This window comes from Mesoplodon bidens, assembly GCF_964165515.1.
Source record: "Mesoplodon bidens genome assembly, chromosome: 15".
Lineage (NCBI taxonomy): Eukaryota > Metazoa > Chordata > Mammalia > Artiodactyla > Ziphiidae > Mesoplodon > Mesoplodon bidens.
The window spans coordinates 23,140,053-23,158,548 of NC_138171.1; the positions used below are offsets into that span (position 1 = coordinate 23,140,053).

An 18,496-nucleotide genomic window follows, 5' to 3' on the forward strand; every position below is an offset into this window, starting at 1 on the left:
CTCATCCCAGTGAGGCTGCTGATTCGCTGGGAAACGTGGGAGGAGGCCCTCAACCCCCTGCCTCGGTCTCTCCATTGATAAAATAGGAGGGAGGAATTCGGCTAGTGCTTTAAAGTGTCATTTTAAATTAGAAAAATGATGGAACGTCCCCTTCCTCATCCCTGCCACCACTGAGGACTAAAAAGGAGCTGCAGAAATGACCAGAGGGGGACCCAAAAGGGCCTTCCTGTTGGCTTGGAGGACGAGGCAAACTCTGGCCGCTGTGTGGAGACCTTCCTGGTCTCTCTGACTACCTCTCCCCAGCCTGTCAACTCAACTCCTATATCCTGAGCAGCCCCTGGGGCAGAGAAAATTCAGGAAGACCCCAGGGATGAGCTTGACCTGGTCTTAGCACAGCAAGAGGAGCCACCAACAGCTGCCTGAAAACTCCCCGCCTGAGGGCCGACCAGGCCATCTGCTAAGACCCAGGACTAAGACAGCATCCCACCCGGGACTGGTCCAAACTTCACTCTCTGCTGACCCCAGGGTGCCTGGCACAGTCTAGCTAAGACCACTGTAATCTGTTTTATGGTGTTTACCCACTGGCTGGTTTACCAAATCTCTCCTCTAGGCTGGTGACATGAGAGAGGCAGGGATGAGCCTACCCACCTCTCAGATGAGGAAAACTGAGGCTAGGAAAGGCACAGGGACATTGTGGCCAAGCCAGCACTGGGTTCAGGAGCTCAGTAAATATTTGCTGGATGAATGAGCTCAATGGCCCAGCCGTTGCCAAGCAGGTGCGGCACACACCTGAGAAGCACAGGAAGGAGGACACAGTGTATGTGTGTGTGTGTGTGGGGGGGCATCCCTCCCTGGAGACCAAGTCACAAACAGGTCCCCAGGTACCTGTAACAGAATCCCCTCCCCCCAGTCCTGGCTCCACTCCTGATGTCCCTCCAGCCCATTTCTTCCCTTCATCCCTCACTTCCTCCCATCTGCACCTTACTCTGGAGAGATCTCATTGGCTGAGGGCTTCTGAGCAAAGACTGGCAAGCCTCCTTCCCCTCTCCCAGCTGGGCTGTATTAGTACTGTCAGTACTTAACCAAGGAAAGGAATTTGAATCCAGGGGTGGGGGCAAGGTGCTTTTAAAAATATATACACCTTGGGCTTCCCTGGTGGAACAGTGGTTAAGAATCCACCTGCCAATGCAGGGGACATGGGTTCCAGCCCTGGTCGGGGAAGATCCCACATGCCACGGAGCAACTAAGCCCGTGAGCCACAACTACTGAGCCCGTGTGCCACAACTACTGAAGCCCGTGTGCCTAGAGCCTGTGCTCTGCAACAAGAGGAGCCACCGCGGTGAGAAGCCCACGCACTGCAACGAAGAGTAGTCCCCGCTCGTCGCAACTAGAGAAAAGCCCTTGTGCAGCAATGAAGACCCAACGCAGCCAAAAATGAATAAATAAAATTTTTAAAAAATTAAAAAAAAAATCAGTAGCCCTGAAAAAAAAATATACACCTTTTTTTTTTTTTTTTTTTTTTTTTTTGTGGTACGCGGGCCTCTCACCGTTGTGGCCTCTCCCGTTGCAGAGCACAGGCTCCGGACGCGCAAGCTCAGCGGCCATGGCTCACGGGCCCAGCCGCTCCGCAGCCTGTGGGATCTTCCCGGACCGGGGCACGAACCCGTGTCCCCTGCATCAGCAGGCAGACTCTCAACCACTGTGCCACCAGGGAAGCCCTACACCTTATTTTTGATAAAGGAGGCAAGAATATACAATGGAGAAAACACAGCCTCTTCAGTAAGTGGTGCTGGGAAAACTGGACAGCTACATGTAAAAGAATGAAATTAGAACAGTCTGTAACACCATACACAAAAATAAACTCAAAATGGATTAAAGACCTAAATGTAAGGCCAGACACTATCAAACTCTTAGAGGAAAACATAGGCAGAACACTCTATGACATAAATCACAGCAAGATCCTTTTGGACCCACCTCCTAGAGAAATGGAAATAAAAACAAAAATAAACAAATGGGACCTAATGAAACTTCAAAGCTTTTGCACAGCAAAGGAAACCACAAACAAGACAAAAAGACAACCTTCAGAATGGGAGAAAATATTTGCAAGTGAAGCAACTGACAAAGGATTAATCTCCAAAATTTACAAGCAGCTCATGCAGCTCAATATCAAAAAAACAAACAACCCAATCCAAAAATGGGCAAAAGACCTAAACAGACATTTCTCCAAAGAAGATATACAGATTGCCAACAAACACATGAAAGGATGCTCAACATCGCTAATCATTAGAGAAATGCAAATCAAAACTACAATGAGGTATCACCTCACACCAGTCAGAATGGCCATCATCAAAAAATCTACAAACAATAAATGCTGGAGAGGGTGTGGAGAAAAGGGAACCCTCTTGCACTGTTGGTGGGAATGTAAATTGATACAGCCACTACGACCCAGCAATCCCACTACTGGGCATATACCCTGAGAAAACCATAATTCAAAAAGAGTCATGTACCACAATGTTCATTGCAGCTCTATTTACAATAGCCAGGACATGGAAGCAACCTAAGTGTCCATCGACAGATGAATGGATAAAGAAGATGTGGCACATATATACAGTGGAATATTACTCAGCCATAAAAAGAAACGAAATTGAGTTATTTGTAGTGAGGTGGATGGATCTAGAGTCTGTCAATACAGAGTGAAGTCAGAAAGAGAAAAACAAATACCGTACGCTAACACATATATATGGAATCTGAAAAAAAAAAAAGGTTCTTCAGAACCTAGGGGCAGGACAGGAATAAAGACGCAGATGTAGAGAATGGACTTGAGGACATGGGGAGGGGGAAGGGTAAGCTGGGACGAAGTGAGAGAGTGGCGTGGATACGTATACATTACCAAATGTAAAATGGATGGCTAGTGGGAAGCAGCTGCATAGCACAGGGAGATCAGCTCCGTGCTTTGTGACCACCTAGAGGGGTGGGGTAGAGAGGGAGGGTGGGAGGGAGGGAGATGCGAGAAGGAAGAGATATGGGGATATATGTATATGCATAGCTGATTCACTTTGTTATAAAGCAGAAACTAACACACCATTGTAAAGCAATTATACTCCAATAAAGATGTTAAAATATATACATACAGATTTTCAGAATGCAAAAGAAGGTAACAAACTTTTAGGTGCACAGATTCTTCAAAAGAGCAATTTCACTTGCAGGAAGGAATGGCTCCTACAGTGATGCTTGCCCACATGTATACAGCCAGGTGGGAAGGGTGCTGGCTACAGCGCTGCTCGTAGCAGCAAGGCTGGGAACCACCTAAATGTCCCTGAGCAGAGGACTGGACAAACAACGGGTGGTCTATCTGTCAGTGGACTGCCACACAGCCATGTGTGTGCCCACAGGGAATACCGACAACAGAGACATCCTTGTATGAAGAAGACAAGGTACAGAACAACAGGCAGTGGGTAATAAAAAGGGATGTACTGACACAGCTGCCCGTGTATGCAGAGTATCTCTGGAAGGAAACATCAAGACTGTTCACAGTCATTATCTAGGAGCCTAGGTGGGAGAGAGACTAATTTTTCACTGGACCCCTTTTTTCTCCTACAAAGTTTGAAATGTTTAACCACATACATGTATTGCTTTCTCAATAAAAGCATAATTTCTGCACATAAAAAAATAACTCCAGCAAAATGTACCCAAAGAAGCTTCCCTCTAGGTCTCAGGCATCAGACTCCCTGGAGGCAAGGCCCAGACACCTGGATTTTGAAGTCTCCTCAAGGGCTGCTGGTCTAGTCTTGCAGAACAGGTGGTCAGCCTCTGACAGTAGATGGAGGCAGCCTGGACAGCACAGGCCTCTGGGCAGGGCAGAAAGTAGCAGGGAAGACTCAGAAAAACTTGGCCTTACGGCATAAGAAGGATTTCAAGAGGGCTTTGAATGCTCAGTAGGTACAGCTGAGCGGGGAGGGTTCCTACAGGAAGGACTGGGGAAATTAAGTCAGGCTGGTAAGACAGGGGAAGGGAAAGAACAATGTCTCTCTCAATATGGGATCCCGTCCCCTCCAATACTTGGTTCCCACTCATGGGAAGTGAGGGGGCTGGGAGAGTCCTTTCCAGACTGATATCCTAAGATATGCCTTTATTTCATCTCATTTAATATTAAAGGAAGCAAGGAGGGTCCCCAGCTTAGCACATGGCCACAGGGCTCCACACCTGTGCAGACTGTAATCAAATATTTGGAGCCTGCAGAAAATTCAGGCCCGGATCTTAGGTACAGCAGCCCTTGCGCGACTTCCTCCCCCCTGGGGAGGAGCAGATGGCCTTCTGTAGAGATGCCCTTCCTCACCTTCTCGTTAATAATTAAGTCATTACCGAAGACCTCTTCTGTCACTTTTGAAGTTCAGTTTGCAGACACTTGCTGCCTTGGCTTGCTTTACCGTGATGCTCCAGGCTGAAGGCTCACAGGCTACAACAGTCTAGATCTAAGCCTCAGGCCCAAACTCCAGGGGTCTGCAGTGGAAAGAGCCCAAGATGGGGGTCAGGAGCGCTAGGGTGGATCCTGGCTAGACCTTGATGATTCTGTGGACTCTGGGAGGTCAGAAGCTAAGTCTCTAAGATGGCTCTGCTTGCCACTGTATCCCCAGGGCCAGCTCATCGCCTGGCACACAGCAGGCACTTAACAAATATTTGTTGAATAAGTGAACAACAGCTCAGCCAGTGAATCCCAGAGTGACCCTGGGCGAGTCACTTTCTGGAAAATGATGATGACAAGAATAGCAATCCTCTTAGGGTTGTATAAGAACCTACTGAGATAAAGTAGATGTAAGTGCTTTGAAATTAAAAAACAGGCTACACAAATATTAAGGATCCAGAAACAATGTGCTAAAAACGAAATGAAAAGAATGAATACGTATGAGAATGATCACATTTACAAGAAAGCACCTGGCAAACGGTAAAGCATTAATCAAGTGAATAGCTACAATTGAAAGGGACAGCACAGGTCAGTCTAGTTCACTGTTCCGATAGCCGAACATTTCTCAGGCTGTGTCTGTTCCAAAGGAGCACAAAAATTCCTCATCAAAACCTTTGTCCTGATTTTGGTATGAATTTGCCAAAGCAGACTGGCAGAAGGATCCTGGGGGTGTTTATTGGAGACAAGGGAGGAGTGGGGTGAGCGGAACACAGAGGCTGTGCCTGTCATGTGGCCTCACGACCCCAGGACAAGGCCCTGCTCAGGGCGGCACACCGAGAATGACTGGCCACCAGTTTCCTAGCTGCACACTGCCGCCAACCATTGCTGCCTCCCCCGCTAGCCGCTCTTAAGCACCAGTCCCCTTCCCCTTCCCTCTGCCCAGTGGCTATCCCTGGCTGCAGCCTGGGAAATAGGCTTCATCACCTGGCTCTCCTGTGCTGAGAGCACCTCAGACAAGTCCCTCCCTGCCTCTGTGGCTGGGCCAGGGCCCACCCTCTCCGGTGGGGGCTGGCTGAGAATCCCAGTGGGCCCAGTCACGGACATGCCCACTGTTGCACTAGACACACACGAGGCCCAGCTCTGGAGGCTGCTCACAGCCTGGCGAGTAAAACTGCTGATGTGAAGGCCCCTCAATTCCCTGACTCTCCCACCTTGAAGAAATTCTGAGCTGGTACCCAGCCCCAATCTTCCAGGTCTTTAGAAAGTAGGGGGTTCTGGCCTTTAGGGGATGTATTAGGTGCCCCCAATCCAAGGGGCAAGAAGGCTCAGATTCCTGGGATCCTAACAGTAGGAGGTCCCTTTCCAAGCAGCAGAGCTGAACTGTGGGAAGAGCCAGCATTTGTAGACAGTCAGCTTTGGGTCTGAGCCACATGTTCCTTATCTGTAAAATGGGGACGGTTAAGTCCACCTGCCTCGGGCTTGCTGTAAGGATTTCATGAGAGCATCCATGGAGGCCCTGGCACAGAGCCTGGCATAGAGCAGGTGTGCGAGCAGTGTGCTCAGACTGTTACTTCCTGCTCCAAGTAGCAACACCCAACATCTTTCCCGCTGGCCCATCAGGCCCCCCAGTCAGGCTCTCCTCAGGGAACACAACATCCTCTGCTACCCCAACTGGCCCTTCCCACTCGCACGGGCCCCACCCGAACCCTGCCCTCTCCCTTCTCCGAGTTGCCTACAAAGCTCCTCCCTGTTGTCACTTTCATTCATTCCAATTCACCCAGCCTGACTCATCTTGAAAAAATCCTCCAGCTGTGCCATCCCGGCTCTAAAACCTTCCATGGCTCTCCAAAGCCTCTGCTCTTCAGCTCACGTTCTATGCTGCCTACAATCTCCTGGCTCCTCCCCGAGCCCTGATGCATCAGCAAAACTAGTCTACTCACTGTTTCCATAATATGCACTTACCCTGTCTAGCCCCCACACCTGTGCCTCTGCAGAAACCATTCCCAGGAACATCAGCCCCAATGTCGGCCTCTGTGAATCCAGCCCCCCTCAAAAGGGCTCTTGTTTCCTCTGGCTCATGCTCACTTCTTCCTTCTCAGACGATGCTTTCCTTCAGCAGATGCTTAATTACAGACTGTCACACAGTCTCTCATAATTGTAGGCCTTGTCTCCCTTGTCAGATCCTAAGTTCCCAGGGGCAGAGGCCCTGTCTGTCTGATCTCTCCCATCCTCTCGGAGCCTGGCCCAGGGCTGGGAGGGCAGGCCCCTGGACAGGAAGTGTTTTCCAAGCCCAGTTCAGCTCCAAGCTGAGCCAAGTCCAGCTCCAACCACTTGGGACCACTTTTCTTGCTTTTGTCCTATTCACTGGCCAAACCAGACCTCCATGCACCAGCTCTCCCCAGGGTGACCCAGGCCAGGGACAGAGAAATGAGGGAGACCTGGGTGGGGAGACAGCGCTATGGCTCTCACCTGGCCCTGACATGGTCTTCTTCTGGGATCTGAGGCACATCCCTGTCCCTTTTCCTCCCTTAGCACGCTTCTTATAGTGAGACAAGAAACAATAACCTTTTAGCTCTAGAATATGGATTTTATTTGTCTTTAAGGTAGCCCTGGTTCCCAGGAGTGGGTGGGTGAGGAATCAGCTGATTCCAACACAGGCTGAGGGAGGCGAGGCAGCCACAGCCAGGACGGGGAAACCTGGGAACCTGAGAGGCACTCACACCGCACACCTCGATAGCCTCATTAAATTCCTGTTGACGACTGGATTGCATTCCTGCCCAGATGTTCAATTCCACAGCCCTCACCCTGGCCAGGTCTGACAGGGTCTGCTGCTGGGACTGCGCAGGGGAAGGGTAATCTGCTTCTGGAAACAACCAATCCTGCCTGAAACAAAGACCATGATTGAGGGGCCAGTCTCCTCACCTGTAAAATGGGGATAATATTGGGACCTGTATCATAGGATTGTTGCAATAGTGCAGTGGGATAATGCCAGAAAGTGCTTAGCACAGTCCCCGACACCCAGTGAACGGCAGTGTAGCAGACAGGTTCCCATTTCTTGAGGGGCCTTTACGACACGAGTCTGCATCCTCAGAGCAATCTGTGAGGAAGGCATTTCCATCCCAGTCTGACAGGGAAGAAAACTGAGGTGCAGAAAGTCGATCAATCCAAGGTCACACAGCAGGGACAAGCCAAACTGTGACACCAACCCAAGAAACTCTCAGTTCAGCTTTACCCAGAGTGCGGCCCACAGGCTTTCAGCATCAGACTCCTCCAGAGGGCTGGTTTAAAAAGCTGATTCCTGCCCCCAGACCTGCCAAATGAGAATCTTTGGGGATAGAGCTCAGGAACCTGAACTTTGTAAAGATGAGGAGCCTAATTTTTATATATGAGGAAACTGAGGCACAGAGAGGTAAAGTGATCTCCAAGGTCACACTTTCAGCAAGTATGGACCTGGGACCGAATTCACAGTCTGACTCCAGGGGCAGCAATCAGAGACTTCCTGGAAGAGGTGGCATTTGACAATGTGGGCCTCAAAGGGAAGAGACGGCACCATGGGGGAGAGTACAGACAAATAAAGGCTTGGAGCAGGAGAGGCCAGGCAACAACAGCTCAGTGTGGCTTGTGCTTCCAGATCCCTGAGGTGAAGAAATACATATGGAGCCACCACTGCCGCCTTCCCCTGAGAGCCCAGAGGGAGACATTCCTGAGCCATCCGAGCTTCTGGGAGGAAAGCCTGTTGTGTGCAGGGTCTACAACCAGCAGGTCTAAGGCAGTGGCCCTCTGGGTGTGTCTGGCTGCTGCTCAGGATGAGAAAGCCAGGGAAGGTGGTGACTCAGTCCCCACCCAACCTCAAGCTAGTCCCATTTAAATTTGAGATGAGCTCAGAGGCTGGGGAAATGCCAAACAAACCCTCCTTGCAGAACAGACGCCGGATCCAGAGAAGGCAGCCCGAGCGGTAGACTACCGGGCAGCAGCAATAAATGTGGAGCAACGCTGTGGGTTGCAGGGGGAGCCAAGTCAAGAGGCCTGGGTGCAAGCCCTCCCTGGGCCCCTATTCTTCATTCACCCGTGAAACAGGGAGAACTCCACAGGCTTCTGACTTCCTCCCAGGGCTGTTGTGAGGAACAATGGAAAGGAAAGAGCCTGGCAGATTACACAATGTCCCACACAGCAAGCGAGAGGTTAGAGGATCACTGCTGTTACATATTAGAACAGCCAGGAGGTGCTTTTCTTGCTACCTGAACCCCAGCCACAGCGTGTAGAGGGAGAGGCTGGGCCTCTGCCTTGTTCCCACACAGCAAAAAGGGATCCAGATATTATCTGGAGGTGAAAGTTCACATTTACTAAACGCCTACTGTGTACCAGTTATGTTTTAATGTAGAATCTCACTTAATCCTCACAACCCTGCAGTGTAATTATGATTATCTTGCGTCCAGACGAGGAAACTGAAGCTCAAAGAAAGTAACTAGCCCAAGATTACACAGGCAGCGAGTGATGCAGACCAACTAAGACCAGGTGTCTACGGCCCGAAAACCCGAACTCTTTCTCTGGAACAGTTTGTATAAGAGGCAGAACATGTCTGGTATAGGGGCCCAGCTCAAGCACTGCCTCCTTCTGGAAGCCTTTTTGATCCCTTTGCCCGGACAAGATATGTCTCCGATGAAACCCCACAGCACATTATCAGCGCACATCTGGCAGCACTCAACACATTCTGCCTCTTATTTTGTGATCAAGCACACTTTTTTAACAGGTGAAATGAGATGTAGGTGCAAATAGGTGGCATTTCAGTTACCTTAAAATCCTCAAATGTCAGGGCCGGAAGCACCTAAGAGAGCACAACAACCAGCTTCCTCATTTTTTCGAAGGAAAAATACAGACAGAGGAAGACACTTGTCTGAAGTCACACAGCATCTTAGCATCAGAGCCGAGAATAGAACCTTGGCATTCTGCCTCACAGAATTTCTTTAGGGATTCCATGATTTCAGAATCAGCCTTAGGACAAGGATTATCATTCCCACTTTACAGATAAGGAAGCTGAAGCCCAGGCGAAAGTAGCCTCCCTGAGAGGTAAGATGTGGTGACCACAACCCTGATTCCCTCCACTTTCAGGCCAGAGACCAAGCCCTTTCTCCTCCCTGCTGCAAGTAGTCTGTGTAGCGTGTCAAGCTCAGGGCCCACAGTAAAAGGTCAACGGATGTTGGAAATTGTCATTATACACCAGTGGGCAGGTGACACCAGCCAGAGAGCAACCTCCTCAGAGGCAGTGCTACGGCAGAGGACACAGGAGTCCTGGCTGAAATCCTCTGTGGGTCCCTGGTCTCTCTGGACCCTGTCTGTAAGACGAGGGGGCTACAATAGCTGATCTTATCTCCTGCTCCAAAGTTCTGGGACATCTGAGGCTCCTTGACAGCAGACCCTAGCTGTCTGTGGAGCATCTCTCAGCTGGAGCCTTTGTTCCCCCACTCTACAGGAAGCTGGAAAAGCAGGTGGGGCTCACAACTACAAACTGACAGACTTTATTCCCAAGTGCCACTGGCCAAGCAGGGCCCACCCTTAAACAACAATGGGATGGAACATGGAAAATCCAACTGTCTCCCGCACAGACATCCAGCTGGGCACACCCACCTATCTTTACAAACTGGCAAAGAGCAACCAGGAATGGGGGCATAAAAAGGGGCAGCCTGCCCCCTGCCCTATTGGAAGGGCAGGTGCATTTCTGAACAACCAGGTGGCAATGGAGTGGGGGGGAGGGTAAAGAACTCTGGGCTGGGGAGTCCCAGGCCTGGATCCCTGTCCCAACTCTGCCATGAACTAGCCTGTGTGCCCCGGGCAAGCTGCTTTCCCTCTGTGAGGCTCAGTTTAAGGACAGGCTGACAGTTCCCGAAGTGTCTTTACAGATATTTCATTTGATTGTCACGACAACCTTGTGAGGCTGCCATAATTATTCCCTTTTTACAGATGGAGAAACTGAGACTTGGAAAGGTTGAAGGTCTCATTCAAGGTCACACAGCTTGAGGCTGGCCGCAGAGGTCTTAGACCACCAAACCCAATCCTCAAGGGTGGTCAGGTTAAAAACAACCCCTCTCTCCCCTCACCCTGATTGACAGTCTCAGCAAGACCAAGGCAGCACAGACCCTGGTTCACCTGCCCAGTCTGGTGGCTGGCAAAGTTCTGGCCACAAACCTTACAGCCCAGTTGCCTAGGAGGCCGCACCACCCCCCTGCAAAATTTGATTACTCAAGTTGGCAAGAACGCAGTCCCCACCCCCAATCGGGTCTAAATAAACGCCCAAGTGATATCACATCCTGCTGGCTCCAAAATAGCCCAGGCCTGCCCACAAGCAATCACAAAATGCCAGGCCATGCAGGGCCAAGCGGGCAGGGATGCCCAGCCCGTGGCACCGTCCACACACACAAGCAACTAAAGCAGAAGCCTCAGAGCAGGAAGGCTCCCCACTCCCACCTCTGCCAGACAGCCTGGCCCCTCCCTCCTTGCCCCCTTTGTGGGGAGGCCCCAGAGCCTCCTGCCCCAGCGCCAGCCCTCGCCCCAGCGCCAACCCCATGGAGCCTCGGCCGCGGCCAGCCTGCGGGCGGACTCCAGCCAGACCCGGACACCCCACCACTCACATTGCTTCAAGAGCTCCAGACACAAAGCCATGAGGGCCGGATGGGGGTCAGAGACCCAGAGACCGGCAAAGACAGAAAAGGGGAGAGGGAGAGACACAGGAGCAGAGAGAAGGGGAGACAGGGGACCGGGGTAGAGAAAGCAAGGGGGAGCGGCAAGAGCCCTGGCAAAGGAGTCGCCTTAAAAGGGGGTCTGCAGCGCAAGAGACATCGAGTGGTGACACCAGCAAGACAGATGCGGGGGCAGAGTGAGGCAGGGAGAGCAAAGCAGGGGCCCCCGACCCAGAGGAATGAGGAGCGCGGAGGCCCGAGAGAGAACAAGGAGAGACAGCGACAGGGGACAAACCAAGGGAAGGCAGGGAGGGGCGCTGAAGTCTGGGAGCTGGGGAGCTTTGGGGGTCCCAAGGAGAGACCCCAAGGGATCAGGAGGTATCAGCGTATACGGGGGACACCAAAAGAGGGAAAACCCTGAAGAAATGAGGGCTAAGAGGAGGCAAGACCCCCGGGATTTGGGGGGACAGATGGAAGGGAGGACCCTCAAGGGATGTGCGGGAAGCTCAAAGGAGAGCCTTGGGGGAATGTGGAAGGTGTTCTGAAAAAAAGTCCCCAAAGATGAGGGGCGCTCAGAGGGGGGGGAGGCTCTGAGGGATGAGACGAGCGCCTTGAGGGGGACCCGAGATCGGGGAGCGAGGGAGGGGCTGGGAGGCAGCGCGAGGGCAGAGACAAAGAGACAGCGAGCCAGGGAGAGACAAAGCGGGCGGAGCGGGGCTACGGGCCCGAGGGCTGGTGGCCGGACAGAAGGACGGAAGCGCGAGCGGGCGGGGGAACGGACGGACGGACGGACAGAAGGGGAGGAGGGCGGGGGCAGGGCAGGGCCGGGCGGGGGCGGCGCCCGTCTCCTCGCGGGGCCGCGGCTGCTCCGGGCGGCGCTGGGCGGGCCCCAGGCGTCCGGGCTGAGGAGGCGGCGGCGACGACGTGGACCGGACAGACCGACGAAGTGACGGACGGGCTGGCGGCAGCTGCGGCCAGCGGCGGGCACTCACCCTCCTCCCTCACGCGGCCCGGCCCGAGGCTCCGGTTTTGTAAGCCCGAGGGGCGGGGCCTCTGGGTTAAAGCCCCACGCCGGCCCCGCCCCGCCCCGCCCCTCACGTCACGCGCGCGCTCGTCGCTCGGGACTCCCGGGACGAGCGGGGGCGCGCGCAGCCCTCTCGGCACGTGGCCGTAGCGCGCGCGGAGGGGCGGGTGCGCAAGCGCGCGGGGCGCTCAGTCCAGCCTACGCCCAGGCCGCCCGACCCCGAGAGGGAGCGCGCGCCCACGTCAGCACGCGCATGCCTAGGCACGGGGGACTCCGCCCCTCTAGCCGCCCCCACCAAACCGGTTCCAGCTGGAACCAGACGCATGCTCCCTGACGAGAGAGGGACTAGGAGAGTCTGCACCAGTTTACCGTGGCGTCACCTCGTTGTTCCCGGGAGAAACTGAGGCTCAGAACAAGCAGTCCGAGGTGGTCTTCTCATCTCTGTGTGGTCAAATTAGCCCCCCAGGTACTATCGACTGTACGTCCTAAGTGTTTCTGGTTGTCCTCTCTACTCCATCCTCGCTTTGCTCTGCTCACCTGAGGTCCTCCGGGTTGGGTTAGAATCCCTGCTCAGCCTCCGGAGGGCTGTGTGACCTTGGACAAGATACTCATTCAACCTCCTAAGCCTTCGTTTCCTCCGTAGTAAAAACCATCACATCCAGGATGCCTTGGAGAGCCAAGTGCAGTAGGAGCTGCCTAAATTAATAAGTCACTCCCTTCACGGCTCATGGCCTTCCCAGTTCCCCACTTCTCCCCTGCGAGTCCCCTTACTCACAGTCCTGGTCCTTGGGGTCTCATCCCTCATCTGCGCCTACCTGCAGATCCAGCTTCTGCTCCCCCACCTGCCTTGCTGGGTGACCTAGGCAAGTCCCTTCCCTTCTCCAGCTCTTTTCCAAATGTAAAGTGGAGAAAAGAATCTTACTCAAGGGACTTCCCTGGTGGCGCAGTGGTTAACGATCTGCCTGCCAGTGCAGGGAACACAGGTTCAATCCCTGGTTGGGGAAGATCCCACATGCTGCGGAGCAACTAAGCCCATGTGCAACAACTACTGAGCCCGCGTGCCCCATCTACTGAAGCCCATGCTTCTAGAGCCCGTGCTCCACAAGAGAAGCCGCCACAGTGAGAAGCCCGCACACCGCAACGAAGAGTAGCCCCCGCTCGCCACAACTAGTTTCTCTAGCCCACGCGCAGCAACGAAGACCCAACGCAACCAAAAATATAAATTACAAAATTAATTTTTTTAAAAAAGCATCTTACTCAAGAAGATGATACAGTCTTTCCAATACCACTGTCTTGCATAAAGGTATAACAGTAACAAAAGCAACTGAGGGCTATTGAGCCTTTTTTTGATGCCAGGCACTGTACTAAGCACTTTGAAAATATTAGCTTACTTTGCCCTTCTCACAGTCACTATGCTACACCTATACCATTCACTTAGTCTTTATCTTTAGATTGATTACTTAGGAAAATTCAGGAAGCCCCAAAGCACATGCCTGACTCTGTCTTGCTCCATCCCAACCACACCAGCCCTGCTCCTCCTCCAATGCACTAGGCACCCTCCTGCCTCAGGGCCTTTGTACCACTCTTCTCCCTGCCTGGAGTACCTCCCCAGCACTACTCCTTCCCTCACTTCCTTCAAGTGCTTGCTCAAACATCTGTCTCAATGAGTTCTATCGTGGTACCCTGTTTATGCTGCAGCACCCTTCTCCTGCTGCTGGCACTCCCAGTACTCCTTGCCCTACACTACTTGCCAATAAACCATATACTTATTTGAGTTATTTATGCTTATTGTTTTGTCTGCCTCCCCCCATATGCCCCCCCCCAAAAGTATGTAGTCTCTATGAAGGCAGAGGTTTCCCTTTTGTTCACTGATGTGTCCCTGGTGCCTAGAGCAGAGCCTGGCCCACTGAGGTGATCAGTAAGCATCTATTCAATGAAAGGGCTGCCTCACTGCAAGGCTCTTGGCCTTAACCATGGCCTCAGGGCCTCCGAGATTCAACTTAAGCACCTTAGTCTCTCCTCCTTTGGCCTGACCTCTCTACCCCTGAGTAAGGAATTATTCTTGTTCAAGAATCTCAAAGCTGGGGTTCCCAGCCTGCCCACCAGTTCTTAAGCCCAATCACTATTTCCCCCAGAAGGCTCAGTGGGTCTGCCTAAAAATGGGACTTAGGAGAGTAACTCAGTTAACCAGGAACTTCCTGGTCCACGGCTGGGTGGGGCTGTGGGAGGAAGCCCACCTTCTGCCCAGTGCCCTCTGTGGAGAGGTGCCTATTTCAGGAGGTGGGAATTCTGGCTCCTCATCACTCACTCTAGGAAGGCCTCCTGGACCCTCCCATTACTCTCTGACTCTATGGCCCCTGCCCAGGCCTCACTGTGCCTTGCCTGGACCACTGCACAGCTTCCAATCCATCCTGCCCATGTGGCCAGATAATTCTCCCTGAAACTCCTGTGACCACACTGCATCTCTTTACCAGGACCTTGGATGGCCCCCCCAACACAGGATAATGGGGAACTCAAGCCAGGCAGACCGAGGTGGGAAACAGCTCCTTGACCTTCTAACCGGGTGACCCTGACTTGACACTCACCTCCTCTAGGCTACAGTTTCTTTGTAAAATATCTGTAAACGTGTATATGTGTGTGTGTGTGTTTAACTGGGCTAAATAAGGAACGTCAGATAAGTGCAACATTCCTGGACAAAGCAGCCATCACTAATCGATGGTGGCACATTTCTCTGCTTAACCCAATCTCAGTCCTGAGCTCCAGGGATCAGAGATGACATGTGAGTTGAAGTCTATTTGCATCTCTGGACATGATGGTCTTTCAGGTTCCTCTCAGCCCTGATATTCTGGGGATTGGACTGTCCAACCTGAAAGGAACCTGTAGTGTAATAACCGGAGATTGTGGAGGGTTAGGCCTGGGAAAGGGCTTGGGGGACAAGGCTGCCTGGAAGGTTGGCTGCTTACTGGAATTTTGTCAGCCTCCCTTCCTGTGTCTATGGAGGAGAGAGTAAATCAGAGAAGAAACTGGGAGAGTTCTGGGGGAGGGGAGAGGGGACAAAGAAGGGAGGACAGAGCATTGTGACTCAGATAGGAGGTGTTTGGGGGTCCCCAAACCCAAGCCTCACAACATAGATGGAGAATTTGAGGCGCAGGGAGGGGTCAGGACCCACCCAGAGTGACACAGCACAGCTGAATCTAGAACTCAGGGCCCCTGAGCAAGGAGCAAGGGTGTTTCCCAGTCCAGAAACCTATCCCAAGCACTGCCAGAGAGTGACTCCAGGTGTGTGCACATGTGCGCGTGTGCACATGTGCGCGTGTACACATGTGTACCCATGTGCAGCTGCGGGGAATGCAGTTGGTGCGGGGCAGGGGTAGGTGGCAGGTACCACCCAGCAGCCACCGCTCCTAGGTGTTGTCACAGCCTCCCTTGTGAGTCAGAGTGAGTGGGAGAGACACAGAAAGGGAGGCTGGGGAGGGAGAAGGGCCAGAAATTGAGAAGAAAGAAAGGGAGAGAGGCTGGGGGCGGGGTGAGAAACGGGGCTGAGGGTGACAGGCAGACAGAAGGCTAAGATGATGGAGGGGAGGGGAAGCTGGAAGAAAGGGAGGGAGAAGAGGAGAATGAGCGCTAATGGGGGATGGGCAGCGTCGGAGAAGGGAGGAGTGGGACGAGCGCGTTCTCTGTTCTTTCTTTTCTTTCTCAGAAGTGGAGAGAGAGGGGGCAGGATGGGGCAGACTGAGGGGGTAATGGCACCCCCGTGGGCCCTCCCAGGTAGGTCCTTTGGCTGGGGAGGGGCATGTGTATGTAGCGAAGCTTCTGTTTCCCCCCCCCCCCCCCCCCCCCGCCATCCCGGCTGGGGCCGACCCTGCCTGCCAGTCACCTGCCAGAGCTATTTCTGGAATGTGGAATCTGGATCAGAGAAGGGGAGGGACAGAGGGGGTGCTGACAGCTGGGAAGCTGGCCAGCCCCCAGCAAGCGGGTGGGGGGGTGGGCAAGCTCCATGCCCTGCCCAGGGCCACTCCGGAGGGGCCCGCCCCTCCCAGGCTCTCACCATCTCAGTAAGTGGCCTCCACATCCACCCACCTGCTGGCATATGGCCTGAGAGCATATGTGCCCGTGTGAGGGTGACAAAGAGCTTTCATGCCCCTCAGCGACTGGGGGCTCAGAACAGCCCTAGGTGGGGGACAGGCCCCAGACTGCTCACTTCTTGGAGACATATGCTGAGGACAGGGGGCAGCCTTCTGAGCAGGGGCGACCCCTGCAGGGAGACAGTGTCTGAGGGAGGGTGTACCTGTGGGTGGTGGGGTGTGTCTGTGAGGAGGGAGGTGGTTACGGGCCAGAATGCCATAGATGGTGGTGCAAGCTTTACACTGATGAAGGGTGCCACGTATAAGGGGGGTGCTGTTCACAACACAGACATAATCGAATTGTATATTTATTATGACACATCTGCAGCAGATGGCAGTAAAGGACATTATTCGAATAAAAATTGTGCATCATAATAATTTTCCAATAGATGACAGTTAAGTGTCTTTCCTAACCCAGCACTAAGGTACTGTAGGGACCAACTGCAGCTCTGGGCACAGGTCTGAAAAATCTGGTGGCTTTGGTTTTCCCTGCAAGGCAGGTGAGTTTACCTGCTGAGCATGAGGGGATCAGGGGTTGGAGGAGAGAGGAGCACGTATGTAGTGGTCACTATGGAGACCTGGAAGGAGGGCTGAGTGGGGAAACATGGGGTAGGGGGAATTGTTTTGGTGGCTCCAGTCTGTTAGGGGCATGATTTCCTCACAGGTGTGGAGGTGGCATGAGCCTTGAAGGAGACACACACATATATGAGAGCATGTGCAACTGTATGTAGAGATTAGGTGTATGTTTGTGCATGTGAGAATATCAGTGTGCATGTGTTTTTATATGTTTTCAGAGAGAGAGGTCTAAGGGTACAGAATATATGTCCATAAGTAGGTATATATGTGCACACATGTCTGGGTAGGTGTCAGATGTTGCTACCAGTACTTTCTTGAGTATCCTGGTTTGGGCTTAAGCCCCCAAACTGAGAATAATTGGAGCCCCACATCCCTACATTTAAAGCCAGAAATGCTGGATTATTCATTATTGAATATTTGGCCTCGATTCTCAACCCTTCCCCGTGTTCATGCCCTTTGCAATGTAACTGCAGTTTCTCCCACAAAAGGTTGAGTGTATTTCCCTGGACCTTGGCTTTGGGCTCATGTGACTTGCTTTGACCAACCAGATGTTCACAGGTGTGACACAGAGACTTGAAATGAGCTTGTACCATGGGATTTGCCCTCTTATACTTCTGCCACCACCATGAGAAGTACATGCCTTGGCTAGGGCACTGATTCCAGGAGTGTGCTTTGGTTCCAGGAGGAGAATATAGGACATGCAGAGCAGAACCAGACAACCAAAAAACTCATGAATGAGAACAAATGCGCATTATTGTGTGCCTCTGAAATTAGATGTGCTTGTTTGTTACACGGCATTATTGTGATAATAGTTGATAGATACAGAAATTGGTACCAAGAGTGGCGTGTATAAGCAACAAAAACAAAAATATGTAGCATTGGCTCTGGGACCAAGTGCTGAGCAGTGAGCAAACTGTTAGAGGAGGCTTGAAAAAAGGTTACCCAACCCATACTCTGCAGAGACAAAATGCTTGGTAAAACTGTCAATCTACAGTAACTTGAAGAGAACCAATGGATTTGGGCAAGAGAGTTTCCAGGTAAAATGTTGAAAGCAAGAGCTGGCTCCTTTGGGCTGAATTTGATAAGGACTTAGAAGAAAGAGGAATTCATAAAAGAAACAGGGAGTGTCACAGGGAGTGTTTAGAGGGAATACAGAGAGCCCAGAAGTCGCTGAGTTGGACAAGAGATCAGTCAACTCCAGCTTCTCCAGCCAGTAAATCAGTTTCAAATTAATATACAGCCTGGGGACAAAGATCAGACCAAGGTCATGGCCTTAAGATACAGCGTGCGGGTCAGATCCACTCGAGGATGTGGTTACAGCATCTTTTATTAATACTCTAAAATAATAAGGTACCATTCAGTAGATGCTCTCAGCTGCTCAAAAGAGCTTCTAGAAAGCTTAAGAGCATGGCCCCACAGAAGCCTGATGCACCCAAAGTCATCATAATTGAGTTGAGAGAGACTGACGTGACTCAAAAATAATTGTGGGTGTGCTTTTTGGTACATGGGGTTAAGTGGAATCAAATACACAGAAAACCCATAAAGTGTTTGAGGGAGGTATGTGGCCAAAACTATGATCAGCTTAGGCTCAAGGGACTGAGACCACTCAAGATGTAAAAAGACCACTGGGTCCCTAACTTTCTTCAGGCAGGAAGCAGACAAAGAAGGCTCTTTGGCTGCCCAAAGGCCTATTCTC

The 18,496-nt window shown here is 52.2% G+C and overlaps 1 protein-coding gene across 6 annotated transcripts in view; it reads right to left on the bottom strand.

Moving 5' to 3' along the window:
- The window catches only part of DLGAP4 (DLG associated protein 4), a gene marked incomplete at its 5' end in the record, with an annotated part of 92,393 nt that overhangs the window by 57,816 nt on the left and 16,081 nt on the right, over positions 1 to 18,496 (bottom strand). For 2 of the 6 annotated variants that reach the window (XM_081257376.1, XM_081257379.1), the window contains one exon: positions 11,029 to 12,062. The exons of 3 other annotated variants lie outside the window; for them this stretch is intronic. In XM_081257376.1, coding sequence (XP_081113502.1) covers positions 11,029 to 11,059 — 31 coding nt within the window. One more of the 6 variants, XM_081257378.1, reaches the window with a different exon arrangement.